The sequence below is a fragment of the Alexandromys fortis genome, unplaced genomic scaffold (assembly GCF_014885135.2).
Source record: "Alexandromys fortis isolate MF-2015 unplaced genomic scaffold, M_Fortis_MF-2015_v1.1 scaffold_75, whole genome shotgun sequence".
NCBI lineage: Eukaryota > Metazoa > Chordata > Mammalia > Rodentia > Cricetidae > Alexandromys > Alexandromys fortis.
This window is the reverse complement of record NW_026067956.1, coordinates 5,493,596-5,508,495: the sequence shown is the minus strand read 5'-3', so window position 1 is coordinate 5,508,495 and position 14,900 is coordinate 5,493,596. Positions and strand designations below refer to the sequence as shown.

The 14,900-nt window shown below is 43.3% G+C and overlaps 1 protein-coding gene across 3 annotated transcripts in view; it reads left to right on the top strand.

Moving 5' to 3' along the window:
* Nucleotides 1–14,900, top strand: part of Mipep (mitochondrial intermediate peptidase) — a 128,420-nt gene that overhangs the window by 9,558 nt on the left and 103,962 nt on the right. For all 3 annotated transcript variants that reach the window (XM_050152218.1, XM_050152217.1, XM_050152216.1), the window contains exons 5-9: nt 3,142–3,205; nt 6,820–7,002; nt 7,526–7,682; nt 12,162–12,210; nt 14,046–14,106. In XM_050152218.1, coding sequence (XP_050008175.1) covers nt 3,142–3,205; nt 6,820–7,002; nt 7,526–7,682; nt 12,162–12,210; nt 14,046–14,106 — 514 coding nt within the window. The remainder of the gene's footprint in view (nt 1–3,141; nt 3,206–6,819; nt 7,003–7,525; nt 7,683–12,161; nt 12,211–14,045; nt 14,107–14,900) is intronic.

Here is a 14,900-nt window from a genome sequence, read left to right as displayed (position 1 = left end):
GGGCTTGCTGAGCTGCAGAGTGAGTTCAAGGCCAACCTTGATAATTAAAAGATCCTGTCACAAAATAGAAAGTCAAACAGTTGTGACAGCAGCAAAACCAGGGCTGGCTCAGTAGTGAGCTGGTGCTTAGTGTGTGCAAGCTCTGTATCCAGGCAGTCAGCCGTCTGTCAGTAGTCTGAGAAAGAGAAATAATTAAAGCAGAGCTCTCTCAGGCTGTGGAAGGCCTTTCTTGACTCTATACCAAAAGGAGAGGTTGACTGGATTAGGTAACAGGTACAACCTTTTTTTTTTTTTTTTTTTTTTTTTAAAAATTACAAACTTTTTTGGCCAAACTTTTCCATATAGAAAGGTCAGAATATATAAATGAGACATATTAGTTACATATCAGAGGGTTAGTATATTTATCATATTAATTACTTAGAATATATACAGAAGAAGAGTATATGCAGATATGGGGACAGAATTTGTTTTTGTGAAAGTCTCATTTCACAAGATAAGGAATAGGAACAGATGCCCACTAATTTACACTGTAGTTAAACACTGGTCTTGTGGTAGTTGGAAGACGTGGCTCTAGAATTAGACTCCAGGGCTGGTTCTTGGCACTATAGTTGAGTCCTGTCCATTTGTAAAAAGGGCTAAGGGAGTATTCATAGGATCACAGCTACAATGGCTTTAGATGAGATAACTCATGGAAAGTGTTTTGTTCTGTCCTGTACGCCCAGATTGGATGTGCGCCGTGAAAAAGTGGACTAAGGCAGAGAATGCCCAGTAGTCAACACAGGTGAAGCAGCGTAGGAATGCTTGTTAGTGACTTTGGATAATGGATCCTCTAATTAACTATAGACTGTTGTAAGGAGGCCTGTTAGAGAATGTATTTTGACATAGGAATACTTTTTGATCCGTTTAATTTAGTGGAATTTATCTTAAGAACAAAAACAAGGGTAAAGAAATACATATAAAATTTTGTTTTTTGTTTGCTTGGATTTTGAGACAGGGTCTCATGTACCCATGCTGCTCCTGAACTGCTTATGCCTGCCTCCTCCTCAAATGTGGGGTTACAGTGTGTGCCACCATGCCCAGATCCACGTAGGTTTTCAAAAATTACAACAGTTACAGGAATGTAGGAAATATTTAGTCCATACAACAGAACCTAACACAAACATGCAAAGTTGTATTTTTTCATGGATGCATTGATTTTAAAGCTTTGTTTCTGAAGAATATTTAAATATAAGAAGGTATTCAGTGTTTTGATGGAATAGTCTAAGAAAAAATGAATTAATAAATTTTTACAGTAAAACGATACCATGAAATGTGTTTGTTGTTGTTGTTGCTTATTTGTTTTTCGGGGTAGGGTTTCTCTGTCCTGGCTGTCCTGGAATAAGCTCTGTAGACCAGGCTGGCCTCGAACTCACAGAGATCCGCCTGCCTCTGCCTCCTGATGGCTGGGATTAAAGGCGTGCGCCACCATCTCCAGGAGACTATGTAATATTTTTGCTTAAAGTGATACTATGACATATTTTTGCTTAAAACACCTTTGATTAAGGAGAGAGTTCTGTGTATTTATTGTACTTAGAAAAGGCAGATGATATGAGCTGGGTATGAGACCAGTTAGGGGCTCCGGTGCAGTTTCTGCACTGTTTAAGAAGGCATACCAATGGCTGAATTGTTAACAGAATCTATTTACCTATTTATTTTGAGACAGACTCTAGAACTGCCTATTACGTCCAGTACGGCTCAAACTTGTAATCCTTTTATCTTTCCCAAATCCTGGAGCTACAGGCTTCTCAGATGCTCTGCAAGGCTCCTGAAGTTTTAGAATTTTAGATCTTGGGCTGAGTCCAGCTCCCTGCTAAAGAACTGGCCTGGTATATGCAAGGCCCTAAGTGTGACCATGGGGCTGGCAGGTGGGAAGAAGTTTAGAATAATGTTAATTCTGTTCATTCAGTGAACCGGGTATGGTGGGGCTCGTCCATGATTCCAGCACTCAGGAGGCTGAGGCAAGAGGATCACAAGTTTAAAGCCAGCTTGGACTATATAGCAGCAAGATCCTACCTTATAAAGTAAAAAACAGCAGTAAGTTAGTAAGTAGAATAGTCTGATACAGCAATCGGGAAAATAAATATATCCATTTCGAAATATCAAAGCCAAAAGAAAATACCAAATGCTCCACTAGTCGACCACTAGAAACGGACGCAATTAAAGCAAACAGAAACAAAAACAAAAAAAAAAAAAACAAACAAAAACAAAAACCAAAAAACCATGTCGTTTGTCATAGCCAGAACCTGGAAACAACCTAAATGCCCCTCGACTGAAGAATGGATAAGGAAAATGTGGTACATTTACACAATGTACACTACACAGCAGAAAAAAAATGACATCTTGAGTTTTGCAGGAAAATGGATGGAGCTAGAAAACATTATTTTGAGTGAGGCAACCCAGACACAGAAAGACAATTATCACATGTACTCACTCATAGGTGGTTTTTAAACATAAAGCAAAGAAAACCAGCCTACAAACCACAATCCCAGAGAATTTAGACAACAATGAGGACACATAGATCTAATCTACCTGGGAAGTAGAAAGTAGAAAAAGACAAGATCTCCTGAGTAAATTGGGAGCAGGGGACTTTGGGGGAGGGTTGGGGAGGGAGGGGAGAGGTAAGGAGGGGAGCAGAGAAAATGTAGAGCTCAATAAAAATCAATAACAAACAAACAAACAAAAAACCATGCCATAGATAGGAAAGTCGTTGATTGGCTTCAAGCCAGAAGCATCAAGAACTGCTGTGCTGCACCAGCTGCAGGGAAGAGGAGAATGCATGCATGCAGGGGCCTTGAGAAGCTGTCCAAGTGTGAACTGATCCTGTTCTTAGTTGCTTGGGTTTGAATGGAGCTGAAATAATTATGACGTTAGCTTTCCCAGCTTACATGCTAAACTAGTAGGGCCTCAGTCAACTGGAATTGTACTTATCTCTGAGATACTAAACTCTTTGTTTCAGATAAATAAACAAATTGTGGGTATGCTTAGCTGTGTGTTGAAATAGTTTTTATAGTAAATTTCAGAAGTACTGATTAGAATATAAAAACTGATTTTTTTGTTTGTGATTTTAATGAGTTCCTGTAACTTGTTCTCACTGTATTTTAGGCGAGTGGCTGAACTATTTATGTTTGATTTTGAAATCAGTGGAATCCATCTAGATGAAGAAAAGGTAAATATTTTTCTTACTTTATAAATATGCTTTTAAATGTATTTATTATATGTTGTATGAGTTGCCCTGCATTTATGTATGTGCACCACATGCATGGCCTTGGAGGTCAGAAGAGGGTTTCAGAGCCCCTGTCAGCAGTCACAGATGGTTGTGAACCACCATGTGGGTGCTGGGAACCAATCCCTGGGCCTCTGCAATAGCAACAAGTGCTCTTAACCTTCTTTCTGTCCCTCTTTTCTTTCTTGAAACAGGGTCTGTTTAGCCTCAGCTGGCTTGGAACTGGCTACATAGACTAGGCTGGCCTCAAACTCACTCTGCCTCTCTAGTTTTAGGATTAAAGGTGTTGCTACCACACTTTTGTTTGTTTATTTATTTAGAGAGCAGGTCTTTTAGAGCCCAGGTTAACTCTGATCTTGCTAGTAGTTGAGGATGAACTTGAACTTCCTGTTTTTCTCCAGGCAGGAGCTGAAGGTTGAACTCAGGGTCTCTTGTGTGCCAGGGCAAGCACTCCACCCAGTGAGCTCTATCATCAGCTCCTTTTTCTTTTTTGAGAATAGGGTTGGCCTTGAGTTTACCGTTTGGCCGAGGCTGGCCTTGAATTCCTGCCCTTCCTGCCTTCCCCGCCTACTAGGATCACAGGCAGGTGCCACCAGACCAGGCTTTCAGCTGGTTTTGACCAGTGTTGTCACTAGCATTTCGTTGTTAGAGCCCTTGGGTGTCACTTGACTGGGTAAACTCTTAGGACTTTTTTCACTTGTCATAAAATTCTTCTGTAGGTGATGTGTAAATGTGAGCTCTCTGGAAATCTAGAATGAACGGCAACACAGCTAGAGTGTTAGGTATCGTGTGTGAGGCTGAGATCCGAGATGGAGAGAAGGGGGCTGCTGACGGAGGTGTCTGTTCATACCTGTGTGCCTGGTGGGGCCACACCCTTGCTGTGACAGTAGAGGTGTGGGTGTGACCCACAGGGTGTTGGGTCTGCTGTCCCTCGTGCATGATGGGTGTGGGAGTAAAGTAGCTCACTCAGGCTCTCGCTTCGGTGCCGGGAGTTCTCACACTGGCCTCTGCTGTCCAAACCCAGGCCCTGGGGTGGTACAGCTCAGAGTTGGGGTACAGGAGTGACTGGATGCCATCAAGAGTGGCTCCCCATGCCTCCTCTGCTTGCCAACGGTCTAATTATTATTATTTGTTAAAGATAGCTCCGTCTATCCTAATAAGTGCAGTGAATGCAGAGCCATTTATCTAGGAGCAGAGGCTGGTTTAGCAGAATGTCTTGGGAAGTGAATGGCCTCCTTGGGCACGTGCAGCCAGACCTCCATGGCTGAGACTTCTCCATCTGGATCAAACAACTTCAGGTTAAGGACATTCAGGAAAAGATGTGTCTGCATGGAGCCGAGAGGAGACTTTTCTAAACAATACCTTTGTGCTCTCACCTGACCTTTACATTGATTTATGCTTCCCGTGTGATTGAGCGATGCTGCACAGTTGATGGAAGGAGGTGCATAGGCTCCATGCAAATGTAGATGGACGGACTGTGGGCATTGCTGTCTCAGGTAGGGGGGTTTGGCACCAGATAATACCAAAGAACAATTATATTCCACATCTGATAGACAGGTCTTTATCTTTCTGTTTGTCTGCCTCTCCCTCTTCTTAATTTTGTTTTTCTCAGACAACAATGTATTCATTTTGTAGTCCAGGCTGGCCTTGAACTTGTGATGATCCTCCTGCCTCAGCCTCCTGAGTGCTGGGATCACTTGTGTGAGCTGGTTTTAAACTTGTGGGCTCAAGCACTTCTCCTGCCCTAGTTTCCCGTGACTAGCTTACCTGTGGCTCCAGGAGGTGTTTCTAGTAGTATCGCAGGTGTTTAGAGTCCAATGCTTGCGCTGTTTGGGAATGATGAAATGATACGCTCAAAAGAGCACTGGAGTCAGAAAGTCAACAACATTTCATTTTCCAGAGGTTTTAGCCCTTGATAAAATTTGGGGGAATGACTAATTTTATTACAGTGTGCTTTATTTTTATTTATTTATTTACAAAAAAAGCTTTGGGAAAAATTTTAGAGCTAAATTTTTAAATGTTGTTCATCATTTTTGTTATTCCACTGACTACCACTAGATGGCAATACATTGCTGCAAGAGAAGTCTGGACTAAGAAGGCATTGGAGGTGCAGGAAACCTGTATTTCCCAGTGAAGTTTGGCTTTTCTTTATTGAAAACTTTAGGTTATTATTTTACATTTACTTTTTTTTGAGACAGGAGTCTTGTTATATAACCTGGACTGGCATTAAACTTGCAATATAGTTCAGGCTGACTTTGAGCATTCACCTGTGCTGGGATTATATGTGTGTATCACCACACCTGGTTTATTTATATTTTCAACTTTTTTCTTCCTTTTTTTTTTTTTTTTGAGACGGGGTCTCATGTAACCCAGAGTGGCATGGCATCACTCGGCTGAGATACACCGCCCCAGTCCTTCTCGGCTTCTTGCCAAATACATCTTACAGATGTGTCTGAAAAAAACTAGGGATGCTTAGTAATTTTTTAAAGGTGGGTTCTAAGATTACCTGGAGTCTTCCATAAGCCAGTCTGAAGCCTGACTTGTTTTTCCTCTAATAGACCTCAGAGATTCCACAGGGTATAGTTTATATTTCGTCTTCAAATATTTGTGGTGCATGCTGGGAATGAGACTCGGCAGGTAGAGAGAATGCTTGCCTGGCGTGCACAAGCCCCTGCGTTCAGTCCTCAGCACTGTATAAAGCAAGGATGATGGAGCAAAGCTTGTACTCCCATCATTCCCTGGGGCTGGGATCTGCGCATAGATGGAGGCAGGAGGATCTGAGGCCTAAGGTTATCCTCAGCTGTATAGCAGCTCTGCCCCACAGGCCTCTGCCTGCCAGCCTATCTGTCTGCCTGTCTGTCTGTCTATCTGTCTATCTATCCTATTTTGAGGCAGGATCTGAGCGAGCCTGAGCCAGTGGTCCTCTTGCCATAGCGTCCTGAGTCTAGCATGGCAGGCATATACCCTGTGACTTTTTTTTTTTTTTTTTTTGGCTTTTCGAGACAGGGTTTCTCTGTGGTTTTGGAGCCTCTCCTGGAACTAGCTCTTGTAGACCAGGCTGGTCTCGAACTCACAGAGATCCGCCTGCCTCTGCCTCCCGAGTGCTGGGATTAAAGGCGTGCGCCACCACCGCCCGGCCCCCTGTGACTTCTTGAGTCTGCTGTAAAGGGCTCTGCTGCTGTCATTCTATAGGATAAGTGTGTGAATCAGGGCCTCTGAATTGAACCTCTCGGGTGTTCGCTACTGTTTTGTGAAGAACTGTTTCTCATTTCCCTTCCTCCTTTGCTTTTTAGTCTAGTCTTGTAAGATTCAACATCTTTGTAATCTACTTTTCAAATACTTAATTTTCTTTATTTCAGAAATACTATAAAAGTGCTACTGAAGAGGTGTAACCAGGTGTAACCACTTGTTGACTGGCTTAATGAAGGTTTTGGAGGGCAGAGGATTATACTCAAGTGTTCTGTATCAGCGATTCAGATGTTGATTTCCCCCCACTATAGACTGTTTGTGAAATGCTGATTTACATCACTTTTAAATACCTTTCCTCCCACTTGTAGCGCAGAAGAGCGGTGGATCTCAATGTTAAGATCCTGGATTTGAGCAGTGCCTTTATTATGGGAGCCAACTTTCCCAACAAGATACAGAAGCATCTCTTGCCAGAGCACATTCGGCACCACTTTGCCCGCGATGGGAGTTACGTTGTCATTGACGGTCTACATGCAGAAGCCTCAGATGACTTGGTAGGAGTTCTCTATTGCTTGTTGTTCAGCTCCCGTCTGAACACCAATAGATGTGTGTTACTGCCGTTTCATCTCCATAATCTTTAGGAACATGTTATTATAGCCTTAAGTGTTGTTGCTGTTGCATTACTAAGTAGCTCTGAAAATTTAATTTGTGGCACAGTTAATCCACAGATGCTTTGAATATGGGAAGCAGTTAAAATTCATGCCTCTCAAGGAATTCATTGACTAGTGACCTTAAAGGTCACGTCGTAGTCACTTTTAATGCGAGAAGTGCTTTCTGGCACCGAGACAGAAGCATTGGCAAATTGACCTCCCAGAGCCCTGCCCCATGTGCAGCTGTGTCTCATAAGAGCACTGTAGAAAGCACTGTAGACCCGGTGTGACTGTTCCTTTCCTTGGGAAGCCATGGCTAGCTCTGGGAAACCTGGGAGCCTTGGTCTGCGTGGTGGTTGTGTAGGATTTTGAGCCGTGCTATTATCTTTGACTTTCTTTTTTTTCCCCTCTCCCTCTCTAACTACAGGTTCGGGAAGCTGCTTATAAAATTTTCCTTTATCCCAATGCTGGTCAGTTGAAATGTCTAGAAGAATTGCTAAGCAGCAGAGATCTTCTGGCAAACTTAGTAGGTTATCCTACATTTTCCCACAGGGCCCTCCAGGGAACCATAGCTCAGACTCCAGGTGAGCCCATTTATCCAACTTCTAAGAACAAACAGGACTTGGAGGAAACAGCATTTCTCCTAAGTGGGTGGGTGAATCGACAGTGCCGGAGAGCCACCCCAGGGCACTGTGCTCCCCGCCCAGAACTTCTGATTTTAAATACACACACACACACACACACACACACACACACACACACACACGTACGTACGTATATGACATTTGCTTTGTATCCCAGCCTATCTTTGAACTCAAGATCTTGCCTGAGCTTCCTAGATGCTGGAATTATAGGATGAACTACTATGTCCAACAGTGTCTTGCTTTTAATACATTAGAGAACCATTTAATAGAACTTACCTTTAGAGTTAGTAATTTGCCCTATATTGTGTATAGGTGCTGAGAGCAAGTCAAATCTAAGTTTTCACTTGTTCATTTAAACTAATTCTACTCTGACTCAGCTCAGTGTCCTCAGATTAGTTGGGAGTGAGAGGATGAGGGTGATGTCATAACCAAGCCCAGTCCTGTGCAGGAAGGTCCCTACCAGGTGAGCAGGGAACTGGGATTGGACAAACTGGCCTTGCGCTGGGCTAAGGAACCTAGGAAAGGATGTCAGGCACAGGGAGTGGTGGGAATACAGATGAGCTTTTCAGAGGCTTCTTAGCATTTGATAATTGAGGCAGTGAATCAGCAGCAGGGTGCGGAGGATGGTGCAGCCCTTAGAGTCTAGGTGCGCTTTGGAGGTGTCTGGAGAGGGAGGAGGGGACTGCAGTTTTTCCAACATGCTCCTTCGTACCTTAAAAGTTCTTTACGTTTTTCTCACTCTTCCCTGTACAGCCTCTTCCCTTAGCCTGGTACATTCCTAGCCTGGGTGCCCTTGCTCAGATTTGCAGCTTTTCAGGGCTGAGCCCCAGACCATACCTCTTCCATGATAAATTTCCAAAAGCTATGTGCTCTTTCTGCTTTCCTTGGACTTTGCCCTTGAACCTTTAAAGCACTTACTTTATTTTTACTTACTTTTTTCTGCCCATTGTGGAACTCAGGGCCTCACGCATGCTAGGCTTCTTCTCGGTCACCAAGCTTATCTAAGTCAGCTCTTAAAATTGGTTTCATATAACTTAATTTCTAAATTGATATTATATGAATTATATATATTACATATATATTTATTTTGTATTTTTTGTTTTCTGTGTTTGAGTTTCAAACTGTTGAGAATGACCTTGAATTCCTGATCCTTCTGCCTCTACCTGCCTAGTGGCAGATTGCAGGAGTGTGCTACAACGCTCGGTTTTATTTTGTGTTTTTGTGGGTACTATTTTATCAGTGGGGTTAAAATGTAGTATTTTTACTTTTATACTGTATAAAATAATATTATTAGAATGTTATTTATTGTTACTGTATTATATGTCATTTAACTCCTCACCAGTGGGAATCAGGAGCCTGCTTTGATTCAAGATACAGTCAAGATGCTGTTGTCTTGAAAGTGGCCACTGTGGGGGGGCTGGAGGGATGGCTCAGAGGTAAAGAGCACTGGCAGCTCTTCCAGAGGTCCTGAGTTCAATTCCCAACACCCACATGGCAGCTCACAACTGTCTGTAACTCCAGTTCAAGGCACCTGACTCTTACACCAATGAAGATAAAATAATAAAAATAATAATAAAATGAATTTTTTTTAAAAAGTGGCCACTGTAGATACATGGCTTGGGGGCCAAGGACTCTGAGATGATTAAGCTGAAATATTTCCTTAAAGGCTTGGGGCTGTATAAGGTCACTAAGGGAGTACACTGTAAGGAACGGCTGGCTCTGGGCTGCTCTCGGTTCAGGCTGTGCGCAAGAGCCACAGTGCTTTGGGGAGGAGTGAGACAACAAGTAAGAAGGAAAGGAAGCAGAGTGTGTCCTTCCGGAAGCCGCTCGGAGAGGCCTGACAAGAGCCCTGTGGCCGGCCAGTGTGGAGAGGACTGGGGACTGGCCCTTGGCACAGTTGGGTTTATTAGGGTTCACTGGACTCAGTCATTCACCGGATCCCATCAGTGGCAAGCAAGTGGTTGGCAGTCAGGGCGGTGTGACCTGTGTCCTTAAAGACTTAAGGCTTACTGCCAGATGGTTAGTATAGGCAGCAGCACCATGGGATTTTAGCAGGTGCTCAGATGGTGCGTGAGTTTCAGGATGGTGATGATATTGAAGGAGTGGTGAGTCTTCACTGAGAGCCGCGCAGGAGAGAAGTGAGGTTACTCTGGCCATCCATCAGGTGACTCAATTAGAGGCAACCATGTAGTGAGCGAGCATTGGGTTTACTTTTAGGGAGTTTCACATCCAGTAGTGTGTGTGTGTGTATGTGTGTGTGTGCGTGCACGCGCTCATGTGTGCATGTGTATGTGTGGTGTTGAGGTAGATGTTGGGTACCTTCCTCAGTTCCTCAGTTGCTTTCCACCTTTTTTTTTTTTTTTTTTTTTTTTGAGACATGATCTCTCCCCAGTCCTAGACTTCACCATTTGGGTTTGGCTGTGACCAGGAAGCCCCAGGGAACAGCAAGTCCCCACCTTCCCAGGGTTGGGGTTATCAGCCAGTGCTCCTACACCTGTTTGTTTTTCTCCCTGTGGATTTTGGAGGCTAGAACACTGGTTCTCATGCCCACATGGCAGGCACTTCCCTGACCCCTCCATCTCCTCGTAGTCTTTTTAGTATATGTTTCCAGATTCTTTGCATATCACCAGAAAAACAAAATGGGCAACCGAGTAAAGCATGGCTGTGTGGAAGTCAGATGCATACGTAGAGATTTACTTGGAACTGCTGTCTGTGGTAGCTGGGTGATGGGAAGAGGTTCAGATGCAGACTTTTGTCTCCTTTCAGTTTCTGACGCAGTTGGCTTGGCACACGAGACCGAATCTGAGACTTCTAAAGATGACAGGGCAAGGAACTGCGGCTGTGGTTTAGGTTAACCCCACTCCCTGCTTAGTGTTTCATTTCACTCGGAAAGGAGATAGCTTCAAGAGAGGGCAACAAATTAAACCCATAGAGAAGGTCATCTGGAAAATATCAAGGCGATGTTTGTGGCTGACTGAAACACACATAAAAGCACTGCAAGGCGTTTGGGGGCAGAAGGCGCCATGGGACATGGGACCCTTTCCATGGGAACGGCGGTTCACTCTTGTCCTCGTGGGGCCTCACTGGTGCTACCCTGGCTGAAGAGCTGCAGTTAGCACCAGAGTCTGCTTACAGGACCTTGGGTAGTGCTGCTTGGGTTGGTACCTAGTAGGGTTTTACATTGTCTGTAAATGGCAAAAGTGACCAAGGGAAACTATGCTTTTTAAAGTTCAGTTTTTGGTGAACCATTTTTCTAAACTGTACTGATATTATTTATATTTTTATTAGTGAATATTATATAAGGTGATGGGTTTTAGGGTCTCATTTTGTTTAAATACACCATGAACTTTGACCATTTTCGCTCTCCATTGTTCTCTCTCATCCTTTACCCCTACTGCGCGTCCCCTTACTCTTGGCTGTGATCAACATGCATTGTAAACGTGTGAAATTCTCAAGGAATAAGCTAAAACTTTTAAATGACAATCTCTAGTTTGATCCAGTTTCCTGAAAACGACACACTTTATGACTGAGTAAAGCTCCACCCCTCTCTCTCTCTCTCTCTCTCTCTCTCTCTCTCTCTCTCTCTCTCTCTCTCTCTCACACACACACACACACACACACACACACACACACACACACACACGGCACATTATTGTTTCATCTGTTGATGGACAGCCTGGCAGTTCTGGACTGTTCTGTGATTTGGCTGCTGTGAGTGGATGATCGTTGCTGTGGCACACTGACTGAGTCCTTTGGGCAGCACACAGGGCGGTGGTAGGGCAGTAAGGTGATCCTTTCAGGTTCTGAGGTCCCTCTGCTGCTGGCAGTGAACAGAGACTCCTCCCTGCCCATCCTTGCCAGAATCTGGTGTGTGTGTGTGTGTGTGTGTTTCTAATAACAGCCATTCTGATTAGAATGGGGATGGAATTTCAGTGTAGATTTTCATTTCCCTGGTGGCTAGGGCTGTTGAGCAATTTTGAGACAAGCCCTCCCTTTGAAGCTGGACTGGGCTGACCTTGACTCCTGCTGCAGTATCATGTGAGCTGAGATTACTGGCATGCACTGATTTTTAGGACCAAGCCAGCATCTAGCCATCCTGAAATTTAGTAATAATTTCATATGTCTCTGACACTTTCCCTAAATTTGGATGGGAATTTTTTTCTCTTTTGCTTTCCATTAATGCTCTTAACATTGGTTGTAATCTGAGGCTTTGGATAAGTACTCCGTAAGTTTAATTTGTTTTTTACACGAGATAATCAGTGTCAGAAATAATTCCAAGCATATGGAGGCTACTCTGCCTACCCAAATCATCTCTCTGGGGAAACTAGATGTGTGATGACCCTCACAGTACAATTTTGACATGTATATCCATGTGATTTCGCATAATTGAAGTTATTTTCTTTTGGATTTCATCTTTAGAGACCGTCATGCAGTTCCTTGAGAAACTATCTGACAAACTCTCGGAAAGGTTAGTCGGTATTGTATTTACTATTTCAGTTGTGCGGTCAGCTTGTGAGTGTGGTTTGAGTACATGTATGTTTGTATGTGTGCACAACCAAGTATGTTTGCAGGTACACATACACACATGTGCATGTGGAGACTTAAAGTTGATGACAGGTGCCCTCTTCTCTCATCCTCTTCCTTATACACTGAGACAAATTGTCTCACTTGAACCCAGACTTGCCAGTTCAGGTAGCTACCAGCTTGCTCCCGGGACACTGTATCTCCTCTTAAATGTCCGCTTGGCATGCACGTGGGTCCTGGGGATCCAAACTCTGCTCCTCACCTTGTGCACCTTCTGAGGTGTCTCTCCAATTTCTGCAGTTAGATTTGTTTTAAAAATTAATAAGTAATTTACTAAGAATGTAAGCTTAGATGTTAGGTCTTTTAGTGAGGGGTTGTCCCTTCTTGAGAAGACGTTGAGAGCAGCCTCCCTCAGATACCAGTCTCAACAACTTAGCTAGTTCTCATTGACCCACGTTCTTTAACAACCCCTCATCCATACCTATTTAACCTTAGCCTTTCCAAAGTGTTCTTGAAACCGTTTGTTTTAAACTGTCTCCCTAATTATAACAAACTCATAGTGTCACATGTCTCTTGGGGCTTGGATGTCTCAGGGGAGCCTGGATGCAGTGAGTCTCCTGGATTCAATTTCTTTTTTAAAAGATTCTCTGCTTTGGGGTTTTTAATGCCAAGCTGCATTTTCCTTTCTGCCCCACACCCCGTGGTGGTCCCATTTGTACCTTGCTGTTCTCTCTGTCCTTCCTTCCAGTCCCTTACCTCCAGTCCCTGTCCTCAGTGGGCTCTCTTCCAGCACTTAGAGAAGGGTTCCAGGAAGAGGTATGCCATGGTTTGGGAACCCAGGCAAAGGTGGCCCCTTATCTGCCTCACAACGCAGTGTAGCTTCTTTTGCCATTTTTGATCATAGGAACACATTGTGTGTGCTCAGATTTCTGTTTGGGATTTTTAGAAATGGTTTATTTTATGTGCTGAGTGTTTCATCTGCATGTATGTGTGCACTGTGTGCATGCCTGGTGTTTGTGGAGGCCAGCAGAAGGCCTCAGATCTGATGTGAGTAGCTGTTGGGTGCTGGGAACTGAACCCAGATCTTCTGGAGGGATCGTACATGCTCTTGACCCCAGAGCCACTTCTCCAGGCCCATCTGTTAGGATTTTAGATTTGTGCTTTTGAGTCCCTTTTTAATTTGGCTCAGCTTTGTCCCTTCTAACATCTTTTACTGCCAGTGACAAGGGAATGTCGATTAAGAAGTGTCTCAGTTTTCTCACTGTTGCATGAAGGGGTCTCCGTTTATGTATAGCTATAGATTGTGTTTTCAGCAAATGTACCTTCATAAGTTTGTAGTTTTATATGTGTGTGTATGTATGCATGTTGATTGTAAAAGACACTTCCTGTTACTGCCTGGAGTTTTTCTGTAGGGAAAAGTGATGAATAGCAGTTGTGCATATAACCCATATGGATGTTTTATAGAGAGGAGCTTGTTAGTTTCCTGCATTTTGGGTGTTAGTTTAGAGACTTTTAGAGTCTGCTGATGAATCTTTACTTGGTTTTGCTTCCCAGGCTTTAGTACTTTCAAGGCTTGTACCCACATGTGCATAAGGTGGAATTTGTGTTGACATTAGATCTATGTAGTTGCATATGACACTTGAGTAAAAGTTAGATTAACACAGTTTGCTTTTGTGGTAAGACATACCTGATTTTATTATGACTGTTGGAAAGGTTATAGAGTTATTCTTATTGCAATTACTAATTTTTTTCTTAAGTAACAATAGACTTGTTTTGCAGAGCTGCAAAAGATTTTGAGATGATGAGAGACATGAAAATGAAACTAAATCCTCAAAATTCTGTAAGTTAAATAAGTTGGATTTTTAAAAGTAATGTAAACACAATTTCAACTAAAAGCATTATCTCTTGATTCTAGAACCTTTATTTTAAAGTTTTATTTTCAAATTTTTAATTTGTTCTTTGCAGTTTTATATATATGTATAAGTAATTTGATCATTTTTCCCTTCCCCATTAGTCTCTTATCTCTTCCCACTAAACCCCTTTTTTTCCCATCAAGTCTCCCTCACGTCTTTTGTGTATGTGTTCCACCGCACCTGACTAGGGTGCCCATATGAGCTCGGGTGGTGGGATATTTATTTACTTCAGCCAGGGCAGCGCACCAGGAGAATATAGCTCCTCTCCTCCCCCACACCCATTAACTGCCTGTAGCTCTTTAGGGAGAGGTGGGGCCTTATTAGCCCCTCATCAGTCATCAACATGAAGTCATCTTCATCAATATGAAGGAATATGGACGGGCCCAGTCCTGGGCAGGTCTTGTGCAGGAAAAGCCATTGTTGCTGTGAGTTCATGGGCGCAGCAAACAGTCATGTCAGGAAGACAGTGTTTACAGCACTCCTTGCTTTACATTCCTTCCAGCCAGCCCCCTTCCAAGATGTCCCAAGCCTTGGAGAAGGGCTATATAGATGTCCCATTGGAGGCTGAACATCCAGCAGTCACTTTCTCTCAGCACTTTGACCACTAAGGAGTCTCTGCGGTAATTATCAGCTGCTGTAAGCAGAAGCTTCCAATAGAGGCCGAGGGCGGTACTAGTCCATGCATATAAACATAATGCATAGAATGCGGTTTGGTACTGTT